General features: G+C 36.8%; 1 protein-coding gene across 3 annotated transcripts in view; it reads right to left on the bottom strand.

Annotated features, from left to right (window-relative positions):
* Window positions 1-22,140, bottom strand: part of SLC4A10 (solute carrier family 4 member 10) — a 347,596-nt gene that overhangs the window by 84,098 nt on the left and 241,358 nt on the right. For all 3 annotated transcript variants that reach the window (XM_055398322.1, XM_088842524.1, XM_088842532.1), the window contains 4 exons: window positions 16,905-17,005; window positions 13,809-13,983; window positions 13,105-13,238; window positions 12,459-12,704 (listed from right to left, as the gene is read on the bottom strand). In XM_055398322.1, the coding sequence (XP_055254297.1) occupies window positions 12,459-12,704; window positions 13,105-13,238; window positions 13,809-13,983; window positions 16,905-17,005 (656 nt within the window). The remainder of the gene's footprint in view (window positions 1-12,458; window positions 12,705-13,104; window positions 13,239-13,808; window positions 13,984-16,904; window positions 17,006-22,140) is intronic.

The raw sequence follows: 22,140 nt of genomic DNA, 5'->3' as shown, positions 1-22,140 counted from the left end.
TATAGAATATTTATAAAATAAAAAATGAAAAAGAAATCTCTCAGAACCTACCAGTAACTAATTTTTGGGTATATTTCTTAAGTAATTCTTCTTATTTATATTTTCAACATATTTATGAGCATACGTTTCTAATCTCTTTGATACAGAACTATAATTAAGTACTTTCTATTAATATTTGCTCATTATTCTTCATAACCACAATTTTTAATGGGTATGATATAGTTCACTCATTCTTCTATTACTGAACCTTTAATCTGTTTTCCATTAAGGTAACTATGTAAATAATAGTCTCTTTAGAGTACATCTATTTCCATGTTTCAGATTTTATTCTTAGAAGAGATTCTGTTAAGTACTTAACACTTCTCTCTCTAATAAATTATTTAAACTTATAGCTATATCATATTATGCAGGAAACAGCTTTTCAAAATATGTAAAATACCTTTGCAAAACACCATCACTACTAGCTAAAACTAAAAACATACTTTCTCCATGAAATTCTTCTTAAACTTTTTCTCATCTGAATTTTATCTCCATTCATATAGCTAGTTTCTCGTTGGCCCCCAAATACAAATAACTTTGGAAGTATTTCTCACTCTCATGGCATTTTGTACCTTTATGTGATAGCACTATGTCAAGTATAATTAGTAATTATTTGTATGATATTTAATGTTTACGTCTTTCAGTAGATAATACGCTACACTGCAGCAGAGACTCACCTATGTTGCTACTTTTACACCCAAGTGTCTGGCACATACCCTGTAGTCTTGTTTGTTGATTCAATGATTGAACACTTTAAAATTATTTTGTACAGTGTTATGCTAAGTAGTATGGGGAATATGTAGTAATATATGACAGCTATTGCCTTTAAAGAATTAAAAGAAAAATGAACCTTTACTATTATTTTTATTTTAATACATTATAGAAAAAAGTTCATGGGCTATAAAACCAAATTGACCTACAAAACAAAAAGGCAACCTACTGACTGGGAAAGATATTTGCAAATTATACGACTCATAAAGGGTTAATATTCAAACTATAAACAGCTCAAAAAACTCAATATCCTTGACTCGTTTCTGATCTTAATGGGAAAACTTCTAGTTTCTCACCATTAAATATGACATTAGCTATGTTTTCCGTAGATATTCTTTAACATTTTGAGGAAGTTCACCTCTAGTCCCAGTTTACTGAGAATTTTATCATGAATGGGTGTTAGATTCTGTCAAATGCTTTTACTGTACTTATTGGTATGATCATGTGATTTTTTTCATCTATAGTCTATTGATGGGATGCCTTACATTAGTTGATTTTAGATGTTGAACCAGGCTTGCACATCTGAGATAAATTCCACTTGGTTGTCATGTATAATTTTTAAATACATCATTGGACTTAATTTGCTAAACTTTCGTTAAGAATTTTTTGTATCTATGCTCATGAGAGATATTGGCCTATAATTTATTTTTTAAAAAATAATGTATTCATCTGGTTTTGGTATTAGTCTAAGGCTAGCCTTATAGAACAAGTTAGGGAGTATTTTCTCTGCCTCTATACTCTGAAAGTAATTATTGAGAATTAGTATAATTTCATCCTTAAATGTTTGGTATAACTCAACAATGAACTCATCTGGGTCTGGTGCTCTCGTTTTTGGAAGCCTATTAATTATTGATCCAATTTCTTTAATAGATATAGGCCTATTCAGATTATCTATTTATTCTTGTGTGAATTTTGGCATATTGTGTCTTTCAAGGATTGGCCAATTTCATCTATGGTAGCAAATTTGGGGGTATACATTTGTTCATGGTACTATTTTATTATCCACAGGACCTTTAGTGATGTTCCCTCTTTCATTTCTGATATTAGCAATTTGTATCCTTTGTATCCTTTTTTTTCATACTTAGTGTGGCTAGAGAGTATCGATTTTATTGATCTTATCAAAAAATATTTTAAGTCATTAATTTTCTCTACTGATTCCCTTTTTTTGAGTTCATTGATTTCTTTAATTTTTTTTAGCATTTCTTTTATTTTGGTTACTTTATCGTTAATTTTCTTTTTTATCTAGTTTCCTAATGTTGAAGCTCAGATCATTGATTTTAGATATTCTTTTCTAAAAAAATGAATTTATTGCTATAAATTTCCTTGTGAAAGCCAAAGTGAAGTTGCTCAGTCTGTCCAACTTGTTGAGACACCACGGACTGTAGCCTAACAGGCTCCTTCATTCATGGGCCAAAATTTCCTTGTAAGCACTGCTTTTATGGCATCCCACAACTTTTTATAAGCCGTGTTTTCATTTTTGTTTAATTCAAAGTGATTACCTTTAATGTTACCAGTATAGTTCAATACACTGATTAACAAGCTATTATTTTCACCAGTGAACATCGATTTCTGTCATTCAGTAAAGTCTTAGTGTTGATTGAGATGTGGCTACCAGATGGGTTTATAGTAACATTTTCTGGAGTTTAGACTTTCAGTTAGCTAGTGGAGGTGACGGAATTCCAGTTGAGCTATTTCAAACCCTAAAAGATGATGCTGTGAGACTGTTGCACTTAATACGTCAGCAAATTTGGAAAACTCAGCAGTGGCCACAGCACTGGAAAAGGTCAGTTTTCATTCCAATCCCAAAGAAAGGCAATGCCAAGAATGCTCAAACTACCGCACAATTGCAGTCATCTCACATGCTAGTAAAGTCATGTTCAAAATTCTCCAAGCCAGGCTTCAGCAATACATGAACCATGAACTTCAAGCTGGTTTTAGAAAAGGCAGAGGAACCAGAGATCAAATTGCCAACATCCGCTGGCTCATCAAAAAGCAAGAGAGTTCCAGAAAAACATCTATTTTGGCTTTATTGACTATGCCAAAGCCTTTGACTGTGTGGATCACAATAAACTGTGGAAAATTCTGAAAGAGATGGGAATACCAGACCACCTTATCTGCCTCCTGAGAAATCTGTATGCAGGTCAGGAAGCAACAGTTAGAACTGGACATGGAACAACAGACTGCTTCCAAATAGTAAAAGGAGTACGTCAAGGGTGTATATTGTCACCCTGCTTATTTAACTTATATGCAGAGTACATCATGAGGAATGCTGGGCTGGAAGACTCACAAGCTGGAATCAAGATTGCCGGGAGAAATATCAATAACATCAGATATGCAGATGACACCACCCTTATGGCAGAAAGTGAAGAGGAACTCAAAAGCCTCTTGATGAAAGTGAAAGAGGAGAGTGAAAAGTTTGGCTTGAAGCTCAACATTCAGAAAACTAAGATCATGGCATCTGGTCCCATCACTTCATGGGAAATAGATGGAGAAACAGTGCCAGACTTTATTTTTTGGGGCTCCAAAATCACTGCAGATGCTAATTGCGGCCATGAAATTAAAAGACGCTTACTCCTTGGAAGGAAAGTTATGACCAACCTAGATCGCATATTAAAAAGCAGAGACATTACTTTGCCAACCAAGGTCCGTCTAGTCAAGGCAATGGTTTTTCCTGTGGTCATTTATGGATGTGAGAGTTGGACTGTGAAGAAAGCTGATCGCCAAAGAATTGATGCTTTTGAACTGTGGTGTTGGAGAAGACTCTTGAAAGTCCCTTGGACTGCAAGGAGATCCAACCAGTCCATTCTAAAGGGGATCAGTCCTGGTGTTCATTGGAAGGACTGATGCTAAAGATGAAACTCCAATACTTTGGCCACCTCATGCGACGAGTTGACTCACTGGAAAAGACTCTGATGCTGGGAGGTATTGGACCAGGAGGAGAAGGGGACGACAGAGAATGAGATGGCTGGATGGCATCACCGACTCGATGGACATGAGTTTGAGTGAACTCCGGGAGCTGGTGATGGACAGGGAGGCCTGGCGTGCTGTGCTTCATGGGGTTGCAAAGAGTCAGAGACAACTGAGAGACAACTGAACTGAACCACTTCTGGAGATTAAACTCCTGATCAAAATATGAATCGTACATGGTTGTAACTTAATCTAATACATACACACACATGCTACCTCAGGGTTGGTGCTGAGTTTTACTGTAAATTAATACATCATTATATATATCCAGGATATGGAAGCAACCTAAAAGTCCATCAACAAAGGAATGGATAAAGATGTGGTACATATATACAATGGAATATTACTCAGGCATGGAAAGGAAGGAAATAATGCCATTTGCAGCAACATGGATGAACTTGGTTATTGTCATACTGAGTGAAGTAAGTCACACAGAGAAAGACAAATATCATATGATATCACTTATATGTGGAAATTTAAAAAAGGCTATAAATGAACTTACTTACAAAACAGGAATAGAGTTACAGACTTGGAAAAGAAACTTATGGTTCCCAGAGGGTAAGGGTGGGGTGGGGGGGATAAATTGGAAGATTAGGATTGACACACATATACACACAGTACTATATATAAAATAGATAATTAATAAGAACCTTGTATAGCACAGGGAACTCTACTCAATATTCCGTAATGGCCTATATGGGAAAAGAATCTAAAAACGTGGATATATGTATATGTGTAACAGATTCACTTGCTGTATACTTGAAAATAACACAACACTGTAACTTAACTATATGCCAGTAAAATGTTTTTTAAAAACATCGTAACATTCCACTTTAAATATTTCAGATTATATCCTTAAATGTAGGTCAGTTCAGGAAGAGAAATGGGGTCAGTACTTCAAAGATTGTGAACTCTCTGATAATGGCCATTACATCTCCACAAAGTGAAATACTCTGTATTTGATATGTAGCCACATGACTTTTGGACATTCAACGCATCTTAAAGAAGAAACCATCAATTCCTGCTTAGTGCTCTCACTCTAATATGGGATGCTTATTTAAATTTCTGCCATTTCATAGCTACTTGATAAGAAAGTATAAAAATAATTATATTTAAGTTCTGTATATCTGTAGTTACAGAGAAGAAAAATAATAGCTAAAGGTGGATCAGAGAAGTAACATTGTTGAAAAACATTTGAGAAAGTCTTACTGATTTCTACCAACCTCCCTGACTTTCTGGAGGTAAAAAGTTAAAAGGACAATCTCATACACAAAAGACTCATAATCCATTGGAAACAGTGAGAATAACACAAGCAAATATTAAACGTATACTTGACATTATTGCTATTCAAGATTTTATCATCAAGATAAGAATTTTGTTCAAAAGCAAGAAGGGAAACCAAGGACAGCAAGTGTTTAGATTAAGAATCAAGAATTAGATGGGCTATCAGAAGTTTAGCTGTTGAATATAAATTAAAAGATGGTCACTCCTTGGAAGGAAAGTTATGAAAAGAAGAAACATTGTCAACAAAGGTCCATCTAGTCAAGGCTATAGTTTTTCCAGGAGTCATGTATGGATGTGAGAGTTGGACTATAAAGGAAGCTGAGCACCGAAGAATTGATGCTTTTGAACTGTGGTGTTGGAGAAGACTCTTGAGAGTCCCTTGAATTGCAAGGAAATCCAACCAGTCCATCTTAAAGGAGATCGGTCCTGCGTGTTCATTGGAAGGACTGATGTTGAAGCTGAAACTCCAATACTTTGTCCACCTGATGTGAAGTACTGACTCATTGGAAAAGACTCTGATGCTGGGAAAGATTGAAGGCGGGAGGAGAAAGGGATGACAGAGGATGAGATGGCTGGATGGCACTGCCAACTCAATGGACGTGAGTGTGGGTAAACTCTGGGAGCTGGTGATGGACAGGGAGGCCTGGCGTGCTGCGGTTCATGGGGTCACAAAGAGTCGGACATGACTGAGTGACTGAACTGAACTGACTGATTCATTTATTGAGTACCTGCTATCATGTTTATTTGATTCTGAAATGTCATATAATTCAGTTTCTTAATGTCAGCTTTTTAAGGGAGAAAAAAACTCTAAATTCTATGCTAAGTGTGTATATCGATTATAAGATATATCTTCAAAAATCAAAAAATGTAAACAAACATGTTCATTGTATATGTGCTAAGTGCTATATGTGCTGAACACGGTGGGTAAAAAGATGTGCTAACTGGTCATGGACCTAAATTAGGGAGGTTAATCTATTGGAATTACATATGCATCACACAAACACATAAAATATTTGTCTGCTCATATATTGGATACTGGAGTAATAGATCCTCTTCTTTGTGTTGACCGAACCAACTGCAAAGATAAATACATCTCTAGTCTTTCTTGAGCTAGCTATCTTGAGAGCTTTAGCTTACTACTCTATTGAAGAAATATTTCATCTTACATAAGCAGAATGGTTTATTCTATTTTGCCATTTGTTAAAATCACAACAACCTATAGAAAGTTATTTCCACAAAATGATTACTTATTAATAATGAAATATTCACCTTGATCACCTGAGGTAACTGGTATATTCTTAAAACTAAATTATCTTGACATTTGATCTTGGGAAAAGAGAAAAGCTTATAGCTTCAAAGATAGGTCTATATAACCACATTATAAGGTTAAGATGACAGAGGAGCTAAGAAACTCTTTTTAAAAAATGAAAGACATTTTGTTATTCGGTTGGTATAACTATGAATTTAAAGATATCTGAATATAGGAAGCCCAAATATAAAGAATAACTGAAATGTAGATGTTAAATATTAAACCTCTTTTTTAATATCTCACACTTAAACAAAATATGTGGCAGCACAAGCATATCAAGTTTATTAAGATTGCATTATCAGATATTCTGCATCTGAGCTATGACACTTTCCAATAATTTTTATCATAAAAACTGTGAAAGCTGGAGGCCAGTAATATCAGTACAAAACCTTAGGTGAGCATGAGTATAACGATGCTTACACACTTCAATCACTCAGTCATGTCTGACTCTTTGTGACCCCATGGAGTGCAGCACGTCAGGCCTCCTTGTCCATCACTAACTCCTGGAGCTTGCTCAAACTCATGTCTATTGAGTCGGTGATGCCATCCAACCACCTCATCCTCTATTGTCCCCTTCTTCTCCCACCTTCAATCTTTCCCAGCATCAGAGTCTTTTCAAATGAGTCAGTTCTTCGCATCAGGAAGCCAAAGGATTGGAGTTTCAGCTTCAGCATCAGTCCTTCCAATGAATATTCAGGAGTAATTTCCTTTAGGATGGACTGGTTGCAGATCCTTGCAGTCCAAGGGACTCTCAAGAGTCTTCTCCAACACCACAGTTCAAAAGCATCAATTCTTCAGCACTCAGCTTTCTTTATAATCCAACTCTCACATCCATACATGACTACTGGAAAAATCATAGCTTTGACTACATGGACCTTTGTTGGCAAAGTAATGTCTCTGCTTTTTAATATGCTGTTTAGGTTGGTCATAACTTTTCTTCCAAGGAGCAAGTGTCTTAATTTCATGGCTGCAGTCACCATCTGCAGTGATTTTGGAGCCCCAAAAAATAAAGTCTGCCACTGTTTCCACTGCTTCCCCATCTATTTCCCATGAAGTGATGGAACCAGATGCCATGGTCTTAGTTTTCTCAATCTTGAGTTTTAAGCCTACTTTTTCACTCTCCTCTTTCACTTTCATCAAGAGGCTTTTTAGTTCTTCTTCACTTTCTGCCATAAGGGTGGTGTCATCTGCATATCTGAGTTTATTGATACTTCTCCCCGCAATCTTGATTCTAGCTTGTGCTTCATCCAGGCTAGCGTTTCTCAAGATGTACTCTGCATATAAGTTAAATAAGCAGGGTGACAATATACAGGCTTGATGTACTCTTTTTCCTATTTGGAACCAGTCTGTTGTTTCATGTCCAGTTCTAACTGTTGCTTCCTGATCTGCATACAGGTTTCTCAAGAGGCAGGTCAGGTGGTCTGGTATTCCCATCTCTTTCAGAATTTTCCACAGTTTGTGGTGATCCACATGGTCAAAGGCTTTAGCATAGTCAATAAAGCAGAAATAGATGTTTTTCTGGAACTCTCTTGCTTTTTCAATGATCAACAGATTTTGACAATTTGATCTCTGGTTCCTCTGCCTTTTCTAAAACCAGCTTGAATATCTGGAAGTTCACAGTTCATGTATTGTTGAAGCCTGGGTTGGAGAATTTTGAGCATTAATTTGCTAGAATGTGTGATGAGTGCAATTGTGCAGTAGTTTGAGCATTCTTTGGCATTGCTTTTCTGGGGATTGGAATGAAAACTGACCTTTTCCAGTCCTGTGGCCACTGCTGAGTTTTCCAAATTTGCTGGCATATTGAGTGCAGCACTTTCACAGCATCATCTTTTAGGATTTGAAATAGCTCAACTGGAATTCCATCACCTCCACTAGCTTTGTTCATAATTATGCTTCCTAAGGCCCACTTGACTTCGTTTTCCAGGATGTGAAATCTAGGTTGGTGATCACATCATCTTGATTATCTGGGTCAGATCTTTTTTGTACAGTTCTTCTGTGTATTCTTGCCACCTCTTCTTAATATCTTCTGCTTCTGTTAGGTCCATACCATTTCTGTCCTTTATTGAGTCCATCTTCAATGAAATGTTACCTTGGTATCCCTAATTTTGTTGAAGAGATCTCTAGTCTTTCCCATTCTATTGTTTTCCTCTATTTCTTTGTACTGATCACTGAGGAAGGCTTTCATATCTCTCCTTGCTATTCTTGCTACACAAGAGAAGACTCTACACATGTACATCACCAGATGGTCAACACTGAAATCAGATTGATTATATTCTTTGCAGCCAAAGGTGGAGAAGCTCTATACAGTCAGCAAAAACAAAACCAGGAGTTGACATTGGCTCAGATCATGAACTCATTGTCAAATTCAGACTTAAATTGAAGAAAGTAGGGAAAACCACTAGACCATTCAGGTATGACCTAAATCAAATCCATTACGATTATATAGTAGAAGTGAGAATAGCGGACTAGATCTGATAGATAGAGTGCCTGATGACCTATGGATGGAGGTTTGTGACACTGTACAGGAGACAGGGATCAAGACCATCCCCAAGAAAAAGAAATGCAAAAAACCAAAATGGCTGTCTGAGGAGGGCTTACAAATAGCTGTGAAAAGAAGAGAAGTGAAAAGCAAAGAAAAAAAGAAAGATAATGATTCTTAAAGATTGATTAGTGTGAAAAGGTCACAGTGACAAGAACAAGACAGCCACCAAAAGTGTCATGTGGAGTTCATGAAATAGCAAATGTTTTGTGCAAAAGTGTGAGGTTATGTAATATATTAGAGTAGCCACTATAGTCAGCAATAACTTTCATTTAATGCACATGACTAAAAGTACAATGATAAATATAAGCATTATATGCATAGCAAAAGAGATTGGTTTTACTACTCCAAAGAGTAAGTAACGGCAGTACCTAATCAGATTCATGTATACAATGTGAGTAGTTCCAGAAATTAGGGAATCATGGTATGAAAGCGGAAGACAGTGCAGTAAGGGTATGTGGTCAGCACCACATTTCTCAGGGAGACTTTTATTCTATGTGTTTTCTTTTACCCATTTCAGAATCAAGCACCACTAAAACCTCACTATCAGGATAAACCAGTCTTTCCATCGCTTCTACCTCCTAATTTGGGTTGGGGAGGACAGTTGGGCAATGGAACACAGTGATTAGCACACCATTCTTGCTCAGTCTTCAAACTGTTAGGTTTCATATAAGCACACTGTGATAAACCATAACTATAACTTAAACTTGTGGGGATCTTTCTTTAAAACATGGAGATGGAAAAGGAGAGGACCTGTGCCACTCTTCTCTTGATTGCCATGATAGGAAGGAATCATGGACAAATACAGCTATTTTTATCCTCAAAATATCCTCTGATCATTTGTCTTAACCCCGTAATTCGACTTGATCTCATCACATTTTGACTTCTGGGAGGCAGCAATCCATGTTTATCTGCACTCTCTGCATGATCTTTAATCTCTCTCTTTCCTGTATCTCTCTGTTCCCATTTTCAGATACATGCAGCTCTTTTTCTATCACAAGTTACCATTCTCATGATCTCATTGCCTTCTCCAGAGGCACTTTTTTCATTTTTTGACACCAAAATGGCCTATGCAATGCTTTTTCCATTTCTTTACCACCTCCTCCCTTCTGAATTTTTTGCCAACAGGCTTCTAGTTCTGCTTCCCTCCTCACCCAATACCGTTCCTTAAAACTAAGAATGATCTCTTTTCCTTATTCTGTATGATCTCTATACCACTGTCTTCTCTAAAAATTTCTTGATACAGTCTTGACCCTTGCCTTCTATAGTCTGAAATTATTCATGGTTTTCTGCCTTTCTGATGTCTCTTTCTTGTTTTTTATCTATTGGTTGCATTTTTTCGTTCTTCTTCCCTCAAGCTGTGACCATTATTCAGAGTTCAGTCCTTGCTTGTCTGTTTTTTTTTTTTTTTCTTTTCTAGACAAGGGGATTTTAAATTGTGTTCCTTGATCTAAAATACCTTAGAAGCTGCCACTGAGAACCCAGGGAATGAATGAAAGTGTGGACAACTGGTGCCTTCCCACTACTTCAAACAGAATATAGCTCTGTTTTATGTTTATTTGTTCCATATTATTTATTTTGGAGAGCTTCACTATTTACTGAAAACTGCATCAGTATCATAAAGTCTGAGTCTAATTTCTTGTTTTACCACTATCTATATAACTTTGGACAAATATTTCAAAGCATTAGTAAATTCCTAAATCCAAGCTTCTGTCCTTCCCTCCACCTAAACTACTCTCCAGCTCTACTCCCCAGTACCTTTCTAATTCCTACTGACATTTTGGCTTTCTGTCACTTCCTCCAGGAAGTCTCTGAATCTGAGATCTGGGTTAGGTGTTCTTCTGACATGGTACCACAGTATTCTGAACCAATCCTTTAACACAGTACTTATTTGGTTGCCTGTTGGTCTATATTTCCTACTAAACTGGAAGCTCATTGAGAACACACTATTATTCATGATTTACCTAGCTTAGGGCATGTAGTCGGAGAAGGCAATGGCAAGCCACTCCAGTACTCTTGCCTAGAAAATCCCATGGATGAAGAGCCTGGTAGGCTGCAGTCCATGGGGTCGCTAAGGGTCAGATACGACTGAGCGACTTTCACTTTTCACTTTCCACTTTCACACATTGGAGAAGGAAATGGCAACCCACTCCAGTGTTCTTGCCTGGAGAATCCCAGGGACAGGGGAGCCTGGTGGGCTTCTGTCTATGGGGTCACACAGAGTCGGACACGACTGAAGTGACTTAGCAGCAGCAGCAGCAGGGCATGTAGTAGGTTTGAAATCCCAAACAGAGATAATTTTATATCCAGCAAAGATACCCAAATTAAGTGACACTGCTCTCTTTTCAACTAAACATAAATTATAAGGCATGTATCAATGTTATCTCTCATTGTGATCAAACTGCTCTCCCCATCTGCCTGCTTTCTGAGTGTCCCTGACACCTCCTTCATCTAGTTTTGAATCCGGTTCACAACATCCTCACCATTTACTTTTATTGGGAAGTTATTTTATATTCCACTGATTTTTTTTTTTTTGGTCCTAAAACAGAGATGCACTGTCAAAGATATCTGCAATGACCAAAATAATATCAAAATACTAATTCATCTTTTCAACTCTGTATCATTACATCATTCTTAACAAGACTATAACATTGCACTACTTTGGCCTAATATCAACAATATCAACTTCTAATAGTAAACAAAGATGAAAAATCTTCAAAGGAAGATTTTGAGGGCATATCTCAGCAGTTTTAAGAAAAGCATTGGTAGCTGATATAAAGATTATAACTGCCTGGTAAAGAACATATTGCTTTAAATATTTGCTGTTTAAAAGGTATATACAATAACAACAAAAAATCCTAAAATAAAATCAAAGAAGAGTAATATAATGTTCACATATACTCTGTAAATACGGCCTTAGAGAAATTCCAAACTACTGGCATTCAAAACTAGAAAGTGTAATAGTACAATTCCATCTTTAATCCTAAACTGTAATATCACCCTCAGCAACCATATTAGGGTACTTTCATCATAAATGTCATAGGTTCCAAGAGCAAAATTACATTTCAATTCAGTGCTATTTTATTTAAGAGTTTATCATATTTTCAAACACCAAGCTAATGCAATTTAGACCCAATGAATATCTTTTACCTCACTGCTTTAAATCTGGAATCTTAGATTTTTATTACTATGTTTCTTCAGATTATATTAAATGGAAAAGTCCTAAGAAAGACCAAAATCAAAAATACTTTGCAATAAAGCAATCTCTGTATAGCAAAATTGATCATGGTTCATTATCTGCTTAACAGAGAATGCCTGACAAATAGAACTTCGAAAAGATATTCTTGGAATAGATGTTATAAAGAAAACTCATGTATCAGATGAGTAGCTGATTAGATGAAATCCTGTACAGCACTGAGAGACCGAGATTTAGGTCATGAATCAATTCAAGGAAGTCTATCTGCTGACTAAGTTTCTCATGTTTCTTATAACAACAGTAATATTTGTATAAAGAAAAGCCCCACAGCCAACTGGGGAAATGGTACTTACGAGTATTGTGTCAGCAGTTCCAAATCATTATGCATGTTGATTGGATATGCTTCACTGAGTTCAAACAACTTCTCTAGGGCCTCATAAATGAAAATGATGCAAATGAGAGAAGCAAAAGCTTCTTCAGTAAACCGGGTGATATAGCAGACAAGGGAGCTTGCATCAGTGGCCACAAGTATGATACACAGGGTTGCAGTCCAAAGTCCAATACTAGCTCTTAAAGATAGGTATGACAGCCCATATTCTCTAGGAGGAGGGAACGAACAGGGGAAAGAAGGTCACTGAACAGCTTATCACCATTTTTAGTAGATGGAAATAAGTCTAATTCAGGAAGCAAAAGTAAATAAGCTTCATATCCCCTGAGTATCTAAACTCAAAACTTTGTCTATAGGGAACACCTAAGGGTACAAAACTCAAAGAGGTTTCTCAGTGCTTAGAACTGAACATAATTTTTTATAAATATTACATAAAAAATACATAAATATTTTACTGTTTCTTTATTTCCATGGAGAGACAAAAATGGCAAACTGAATCAAATCAGCAACTTCCACCTCTGCCAGCAGATTTCCAAATGTGATGCTGAGAGAAGCATAAACACAGTAGAGGGATAGACAGGGACTAAAGGCGAAACGTATACAATACTTACTTGCAAAATTTAAACAAAATCTTTTCAAACACCAAAACTGGTCCTGTACTGCCTAGTATGGTAAGAGGCTGTCCACCAAAGAGAGAATAGGCTATCCCAGTCATGGATGCTCCAAAGAGAGACTCGATTGCACTCTGTGTGGAGATATAAATGATTCCGTTATCTAAGCGGTACAGGCCACCATTATAACTGGGGAAAAAATACATAAAATACATGGGGTCTATTCTATGAAGCACTTACTAGCAACCTTGGGCAGGAGGTGGGGTGGGAGAATTAAAAAAGGGGCAGGCCGTCAAAATATGAATGGTAGTAGACAAGGATACATTATCTCCCTCTTCCTTATCTTACCTTTCTTTCACTTACTAAAAGTTTACATGTATTCACAACAAATGTCTGGCAGAAGCGTGGCCTATATAAGTGGGAAATGGACCTCTTAAGAGGTAAGAGCCAATCTAAAGTTAGTCTAAGACTGGGGACCAGGGAAGAGATCAGAACCTTGTGCAACATAAGAATTATCTGTTCTGAGATATTCCACTCCCTGATTACCAGTTCCACTAGTCAAGAATTTCATATGAAGTTTATCTGCTAGACCGTACATCAAATCTCTCCTCATAAAGGAATTCAAAATGAAATGCACACTCATCTAACTACAAATCTTAAATACTGATTCAAATTCAAAGTTCAGAGAAAAGAATAATACATACTATTCGACCCTCAGTTGCTTCTCCCAACAGTCCTCCAAATGTGATGACAGGAGACATACATGCGCAGTAGAGAAACAGAAAAGATGCTAAACACTGCAGGCTGAAAGCATCTGTGAAGTCACTCCAGAAGTATGGAGCTTTTCTTTTGATATCTAAAATAAGTCCCCCAAAAATCCTAGGACGAGGGGGGGAAAACACAATAGTGACATACAAAGATAAAAAACACATAAGTCAAAATACTCATTTGCTTTGTTGCCAGGTCACAGTATAGGTTTTCCACCAGCAGAGATGAGACCCATATTAACCTGCTAGGTTTTACATCAAGATCTACAGGAATAGCTCTGTACTACTAAGGCACTTCAATTCCTAGGGAAAAATCGTGTCAACAACCTCAAAAACCCTAGGTTCTCTCAAACTAGGTTCTCAGCTGTTCAACAATCAAAATTCAAACAGTGAGATTTAAGGATTACTCTAATCTCTGTTCCATTTTACAAAAACCTAGTCCTAAAATCAGGCCTTTTATCCTCAGTCATTGGCAATATTGGAATTGTTTACATTCCATTTAGTGTAGCAGAAAGTGAAGGCAGGAAGGTAAACTGATTTTTATATAGCCCAATAGTGAACATCAACCTAGAGAGAAAAGGTGGTATATCACCATGGCTCCAGCTATCCACTCTCTTTGTCAAAAAAATCGCTTGCCAAATAATATTTCATACAGGCACTTAAATGGCCTTATGGACAACAATAATACTTAGTGGAGAGAGTTAAGTTCCATTATTGTTTTCCATTTCATTTTCATTTTGGAAAACTAACACAGGGGCCTTACAATAAGCAACCTAGATAAATGTACTTTTGATCCACTATTGCTAAACAGATTCAGATATCTATAATTAACAAGACAATAATGACCTTACTTGGGGTAAATGTGTGTATTCTAAAACTATCAAAAACTACATTAAAAACATGTAAAGGATGATGTTTTGGTAGGAGGAGGGGAGTGGGAGAAGCATTAAATTGTGAAATGTCTAAAACCTGAAGAAGAAATTTTTTAATCTACTAGGAATGAGAGCATTAAACAGGTATTCTCATTCTTTGAACATTTACTAACAATATGCAGATTTAACATTTGACTACTAAAAGCTCTCTGTGCTGCTTGGAATAGAGATGTCATATTAAAATGAATAAGGCTATGATTAAGTTCCTACATGGAGGTTAAAAAAAACTATTATGTTCAACATACAGCAAGTATGCTAAATACACCTGGGTTATGGAAAAATATTAAAGGTTTGTTCTTTATTTTCTAAATCGGAATATAATGTGGCAATCTAAGAATCACTTCAAAAATGATTGTTCTCATGAGAAGCAAATTCCTATCTGCCTTGAAAAATGTACCTCTTCAGAATAACTGAAAATTCTATTATTTTTAATTGCCCTGATATAGACACAATAGTAACATATTAATAACTGTCTTATTATTATTTGAGTGATCGAATCATTACGTTTTCCACATCTACCAGAGGGATGTGGAGTAGGAGAGGTTGAAAAGGATGAAATTTCAATTGGAAAAAAAAAAAGGACATTTAAAACTCAGAGAAGTTTGCAAAGAACCTATGAAAATTCACACTCATACACAAAGATTATCTTAGTTTAGGTTCTCCTATTTGTGTTTAGTAAAACACATGCATAATTTTTATTTGGGGGATCATTTCTGAATGATGTGTTAACTTCTCAAAGTCGTAATTCAGAAGAGATTTAATCTACTAGTCTATTTATTCATGTACTTATTTTTTACATCCCACCTAATTCCCAAAAGAATGTGAGGTGGCTATGAACATCACTTCGTAGTTAATATTTACAGGCTTGATGGCACTTTCTGTTAGACTACTGTTTTCTAATTAATTACTTATTAGGCCATACATTAGTCTAAATAGCTTTTAGCAGCAAAAATCTAAATCCGGAAGTGGGAGGTCATTGTAGAGAACAGTACAAGAGCAGCCCAGGTGTGCACCAGCAACTCCAGGAGAGCAGATGAGTAATGGATACTTCAGGTCCTGTCAGCAACAGAATCTGTGGAAGAACTCTGAAGAAGCGAAGATACCGGATATTGGTGACCTGGGAGGATTTAGGAAGCAGTAAGGAAAAGTGAACTTCGAAAAAAAAAAAAAAATCTAAGCTATGTGGCACGTTACACCTGAGAGAGAGGGGAAAAAAACAACACCAAAAATAAAAAGACAGCATTTGAAAATTTGGAAATAAACAGAAGGAGTAACAATGTTTCCAGTAAAGGGAAAGGGAAAAAATGGTCTGAATCATCTCAAAGGAAGACATTTCCTTAGAGACAAAACATAGAAAAAGGGAAAGAACAGAGAATTAAAATGCACAGAGTTGTCAGGAACTGGAAAGTCAGCTTAGAGGACACAGTGAGAGCAGTACAGGAGATGGCCCTGAGGAGAGGGAAGCACCAGGCCTGCAAAGTTTTTGCAACTGCCTTCAATTATAACGGAGGCTGTGTGCACATATTCCCTGAAGAGAGACCCACCCAAAGGTTTCTGATTTTCTGCTCACACATTTCTTGGAGAGAGACAAGCTGTCAAAAAAAACATAATCATTTTAAGAAATAAATTGAAGCTTTCATCTCTTCAAAGATGTGTGATTAGAAAAATAAATCATATAGCCCTTTCAGATTACTATCATAAAAATAAAAAATATTATTATATACATCCTACTAGCATGTAATGAGACAGGGTCTGTAAGATTGAGTTCTTGGTATTTATGTTCATTTCCATCTTGAACTTGAAGTTTTCAACAGGCTTTTTTGGAAGGGGTAACTGACAGGTTTCTCATTCATTCTAAGAATCTGTGAATGTGTTTTATGCATAGCAATGTGAGAGACTACAAATATAAAATGGAATGGTGTATTCATTGTTCTGGTTGAATAATAATGACAATCATTAATGATGAGATATCAAATTTATTAGCATATCTACCCCCAAAGAGTAGGACTAAAACAAAATTAGTCCTCAAAACGGTAATTCCCAACACAAAAGTGATATACCATTTGGTCTTTGAAGTCCCATACAAGGGCTTTTCACTAACCTTCCAGTTCGCTGGAGTTCAGGTCCACTATGACCTCCATGGGGCTCAGCTTCCCCATGAGCAGCTGTTCCATTTGGTACAGCTGGAATCTTCCTCTTCTCCTGTGGGAAGATTTTTGTTTTTTAATTTCAGGTGCTAGTTGTAAACAAAAACATTTTTTTTTTCCCTTGAGGCAATATGCAGAGCAGTTAAGAATCCAGGCTCTACTTATTTGCTATACAACCTCTAGAAAGTTATTTAGCCACCTAAAGCCTCAGTTCTCGCCTCCTTTTACTGGTGATAATTCTGATGGCAAAGCATCTGCCTGCAATGCAGGAGACACAGATTCGATCCCTTGTTAGGGAAGATCCCCTGGAGAAGGAAATGACAACCCACTCCAGTACTCTTGCCTGGAAAATCCTATGGACGGAAAAGCCTGGTAGGCTACAGTCCAAGGAGGGGGCAAAGAGTCAGACACAACTGAGAGACTTCACTTTCACTTTCCATTGAGAGAATGAAATGAGGTAAGGGATACTTATTCTTTCTTTCAACGAATATTTATTGAGTGCCTAGTGTGTGCCATTCATTTTTATGGGATGTTGTAGATGCAAAAGTGAGCAAGAAAAAGCATTCTGTTAGCAGAGACAAAATAATCCTATAATATCAGGTAGAGATAGAGATGATATAGCTAACAGTGTTAAGTCGCTCAGTCATGTCTGACTCTGAGTGATCCCATGGGCTACTGTAGCCCACCAGGCTACTCTGTCCATGGAATTCTCCAGGCAAGAAAACTAGTATGGGTAGCCATTCCCTTCTCCAGGGGATCTTCCCTACCCAGAGAGGGTAAAGAACTTGCGTGCAATGCAGGAGACCTGGGTTCAATCCTTGGGTCCAGAAGATCCCCTGAAGAAGCGAATACCCACTCCAGTATTCTTGCCTGGAGAATTCCTTGGACAGAGGAGCCTGGCGGGCTACAATCCATGGGGTCGCAAAGAATCGGACATGACTGAGCGACCAGCACTCTCACTACTACTCTGAGATAGTGATCCGAAAAAAACTAAAAGAAGAAGGGGTGAAGGAGACTGGGATTAGGATAGGCTGAGGTAAGGAGGTGTTAATGGTGGCATAGGCCTGGTCTAGTTCAACTGTTCAGTGAACATTAACTGTTATCATTAGTTATTTTTAAAGTATGTTTCCCTCTGATTCTGGCTCATATCTTCCTACCCAAGCTTCTTTCTGATACAAAGCAATCAGAAAGACTACTGCAAAAGGAAGCTTCTAATTGAGCCAAAGACAAAATACTGAGGTTATGTAAGTGTTGTTTCTCTTCAGGTCTATTCCACCCACTTTTGTCAGAGAGTATTAAAAAATCAGAAAATCCTTCCTACTGGTGATCTTAGAGAATATCGATGTCTTCAAAAGTGCTTAAAAGGAGAAAAAAAATTAATGGTGAAATTAAATTTTTTACTTAACTGCCATTCCAAAATAGTGTAAACATATAAACATGTTCTTCATGCTTAGTGTAAACTGAACAAGTGGGAATTATCAAACGATCTTATTACAATGGGAAACTTAGATAAAATTGTACCGATTTAAAACATGACAAAAATATATTTTGAAATGCAAAAAATATAGGAAAGTTCATTGACTGATATTTCATAATTTCCCAGGTATAAAAATAGATACAATGAACTTAAGTTCAAAGATAAAAGACAGTATGTCTGTCAACAGATGAAGGAACTGCCTTTACAGGTAACTAACTATCATATGTTAGTAAAGGGCTTTAACAGTGGCCCTTAATATCCTCAATACCCAATAATCACCTGGGGAAACATTTCTTAGCAAGTCTAAGAAGGCAAGTGGTACTTTTTCTTCTGGGGAATTATCCCTTACTGCATAAATTAATTCATTGTTTTACAATGTGAAAAGCTATTTGCTTTATACACTGATAAACCATGAAAGATAGTTCATTCTAAAGTACCTATTTCCTCAAGGGGTGCCTTCTTACAGTAGGGAGAAAGGGTTTAGAAAAAACAATTGTGTATTGGTGAATATTCTGAGGGAAATACAGGAAATTTTTGCTGTTGTTCAGACTTGACTGACAAGGACCCACTGTAATGCACAGGAAACTATACTCAATATCTTATAACAACCTATAATGGAAAATAATTTTTAAAATAATATATATATACACATATATATGTATATTTGTATGTATAAAACTGAATCACTGTTATACACCTGAAACAAACACATTGTAAATCAACTATATTTCAATAAAAATTAAAAGTAAATAAATAAATAAAATTTGTTTCCGAGTTTCTTCTGATATCGTCAATCTGAATTACTGGAAGAAAACACTGAACAGATCTGCTTCTTCCTTTTGGGGACTGAGAGAGGTTTGATAGATTTAATAAGATCCCCAAGATGTCCATATTTATGTAGCATTATGTACATGCCAGATTCTAGAGACAGTTATGAGGTTAAACTTATTTTTCACATGCAGAATTTATAATAATGAAGTAAAAATGAAATAAAAATGATGGAAAAGCAAAAATTTAGAGCATACTAAAGGGATCCGTGAGGTGTGGGGAGGAAGAAATGGCAATGATAAAGAGAGTGGTCAGGCAGGCTCAGAGACTGTCATTTGAGAAAAACTTGAGGGAGTCAAGAGACTTAGCCATAAAACAACTGGGGAACATCCAGGCAAAGAACAACCAGTGAGTGGGATAGTCTTAAGGCAGGAGTGTGCTGCAGAGATTGAAGAATAAGGAGGCAGGAGAGCAAGAAGAAAGAGATGGGAGATAACTTAGAGGCAAAAGGAAGCCAGACTGTGGGGGTTTAATAGATCATTTTAAGTATTTGGCTTTTATTCTCAGTGAAATGAGGAGCTTTTGCAGGATTTTAAGGAAAGGAGAGCATGATCTAACACTATGGCTGCTGTGTCAAGAACAGATTCTAGGAACTGAAGAGTAGAAGCTAGGAGACTGGTTAGGGGGCTATCTCAGTAATCCAGGAGAAAAATGATGGTAGCTCGGAGCAAAAGAACTGATGTCATAGGGGATAAAGAGGGAATTGGTAGGGTAATCGCTTTGAGTAGGTATGAAGAGATGGGATCTACTGCACAGGTAGAAAACTGACTGGATAATTCATCAATAGTAATATAGGAGCAGGCAGAGAATGTAGGTGCAGATGCTGGCAGGTAGATAAATGTGGTTTAGGGAATCTAAGCAGTTAAACGGCATGAGAGAAAAGCAAGGAAGTTGAGGGTATATACATAAGGGAGTGATTATAATGACTGATATAAAGTTCTAATGAGTATTTTCAGGGGTAACCCTTGAGGTGACTGGTTATTATTCTCTTAACTGAAAGTAAGAAATATTTTTTAAAAATACTGTGATTTACACATTTCTGGAAGAATAAAATCCATGGAGATTATCCCAGAGGAAAATATTTGAATGAATATGAATTCAGTACTTAATTTATTTTGATTCATTTTGCTCCACTTCATGAAAGAAAACATAGTTTCATAGAATCTATTATTCAATTCCAACATACATTTTAAAAATACTAATGTTGTAAAAAAACACAGAGCATATCTAATTCAAACTCATTATATAAAATTGTGTTGTTTAACATGATAGCCACTAACTACATGTGGCTATTTAAATTTAAATTAATTAAAATTAAAAATTCAGTTCCTCATTTGCATAAGCACATTTCTAGTGCTCGATAGTGCCTTGACTTAATAGAGAGCGTAGATATAGCACATTTCTATCATTGCAGAAAGTTCTATTGGACACACTGATATATAACAGCAGTACAGAGAGGTTATAGCATCTGTTTAAGGTAATAAAAAGATATAATATCAGAACCTAGGTGACTTGATTCTTAGTTCAATGTTCTTTCTACTATTGTCATTGTTTAGCCTCTAAGTCATGTCTAACTCTTTTGCGATCCCATGGACTGTAGCACGCCAGGTTCCTCTGTCCATGGGATTTCCCAGACAAGAATACTAGAATAAGTTACCATTTCCTTCTCCAGGAAACCTTCCTGATCCCAGGGATTGAACCCGAGTCTCTTGTAGTGGGGGCTTCCCTCATAGTTCTGTTGGTAGGGAATCTGCCTGCAATGGGTTCGATCCCTGTGTTGGGAAGATTCCCTGGAGAAGGGAAAGGCTACCCACTCCAGTATTCTGTTCTGGAGAATTCCATGGACTATGCAGTCCATGGGGTCGCAAAGTGTCAGAGAAGACTGAGTGACTTTTACTTCACTTCACTCTTGCATTGGCATACTAAGCCTGCTGCTGCTGCTAAGTCACTTCAGTCGTGTCCGACTCTGTGCGACTCCATAGACGGCAGCCTTCCAGGCTCCCCCATCCCTGGAATTCTCCAGGCAAGAACACTGGAGTGGGTTGCCATTTCCTTCTCCAATGCATAAAAGTGAAAGTGAAGTCGCGCAGTCGTGTCTGACTCTTAGCAACCCCATGGACTGCAGCCCACCAGGCTCCTCCATCCATGGGATTTTCCAGGCAAGAGTACTACCCAGACTCCAACATCCAACAATTAATCCTGGTCTTAAAGTCTCATAAAATTAATTGTAGCTCCCATGTCTCCACTTGTCTCTGAAACATCATCTCTCAAAGGCAAGGTGTTTCCAAAAATGCTTGACGTTAGTTTTAATGTTTGAAAAACAAATTGGTATTAACAAGTGACTTTAAAACTCTCACATTCAGCATATTAACATTTTTACTGAATTTTCCAAAAAATATCAATTAAAGAGATTCTTTCTTACTACTTTAAGAAGCATTATAGTGTCTTTATTAATACTGTTAGTGTGAGGATGTATACAAGTACAAAATAAGACAATCTAAACCCTTAAAATTACTCTTCAAGCAACTTACTAACTTTAGTAGTACATCAACTGAAATTATGTGATTGCGATTATAGAATCCCAGGCTATAGAATCTCCTTTGAGAAAAGGAGAGCAAATAACCTTCAATAATTATGAAATAACTTCAGGATAGAAATGTAGAAATAAGCCATCAGTATAGTTTCCTTCAATTAATAGTGGGTTTGAGATGATTTTTTAAAAGACTCATGGTTGAGTCTTTCAACTCAGTCATTTACCCATCTCTGGCTAACCAGAAAAACATCTCTGCCTAAAGCTGGGTCAACTAGGCAATCTGTTACTTCAACTAAGGCGGCAGAGTCAACTACAAATGCAGTTGGACTCCACAGGGACCAGAGACAAAGGC

The sequence above is a fragment of the Moschus berezovskii genome, chromosome 2 (genome assembly GCF_049115385.1).
Source record: "Moschus berezovskii isolate FMDL1 chromosome 2, NW_MosBer_1.0, whole genome shotgun sequence".
Taxonomy (NCBI): Eukaryota; Metazoa; Chordata; class Mammalia; order Artiodactyla; family Moschidae; genus Moschus; species Moschus berezovskii.
Note: the sequence above shows the minus strand (reverse complement) of the source record. Positions and strands in the feature narration are given on the sequence as shown.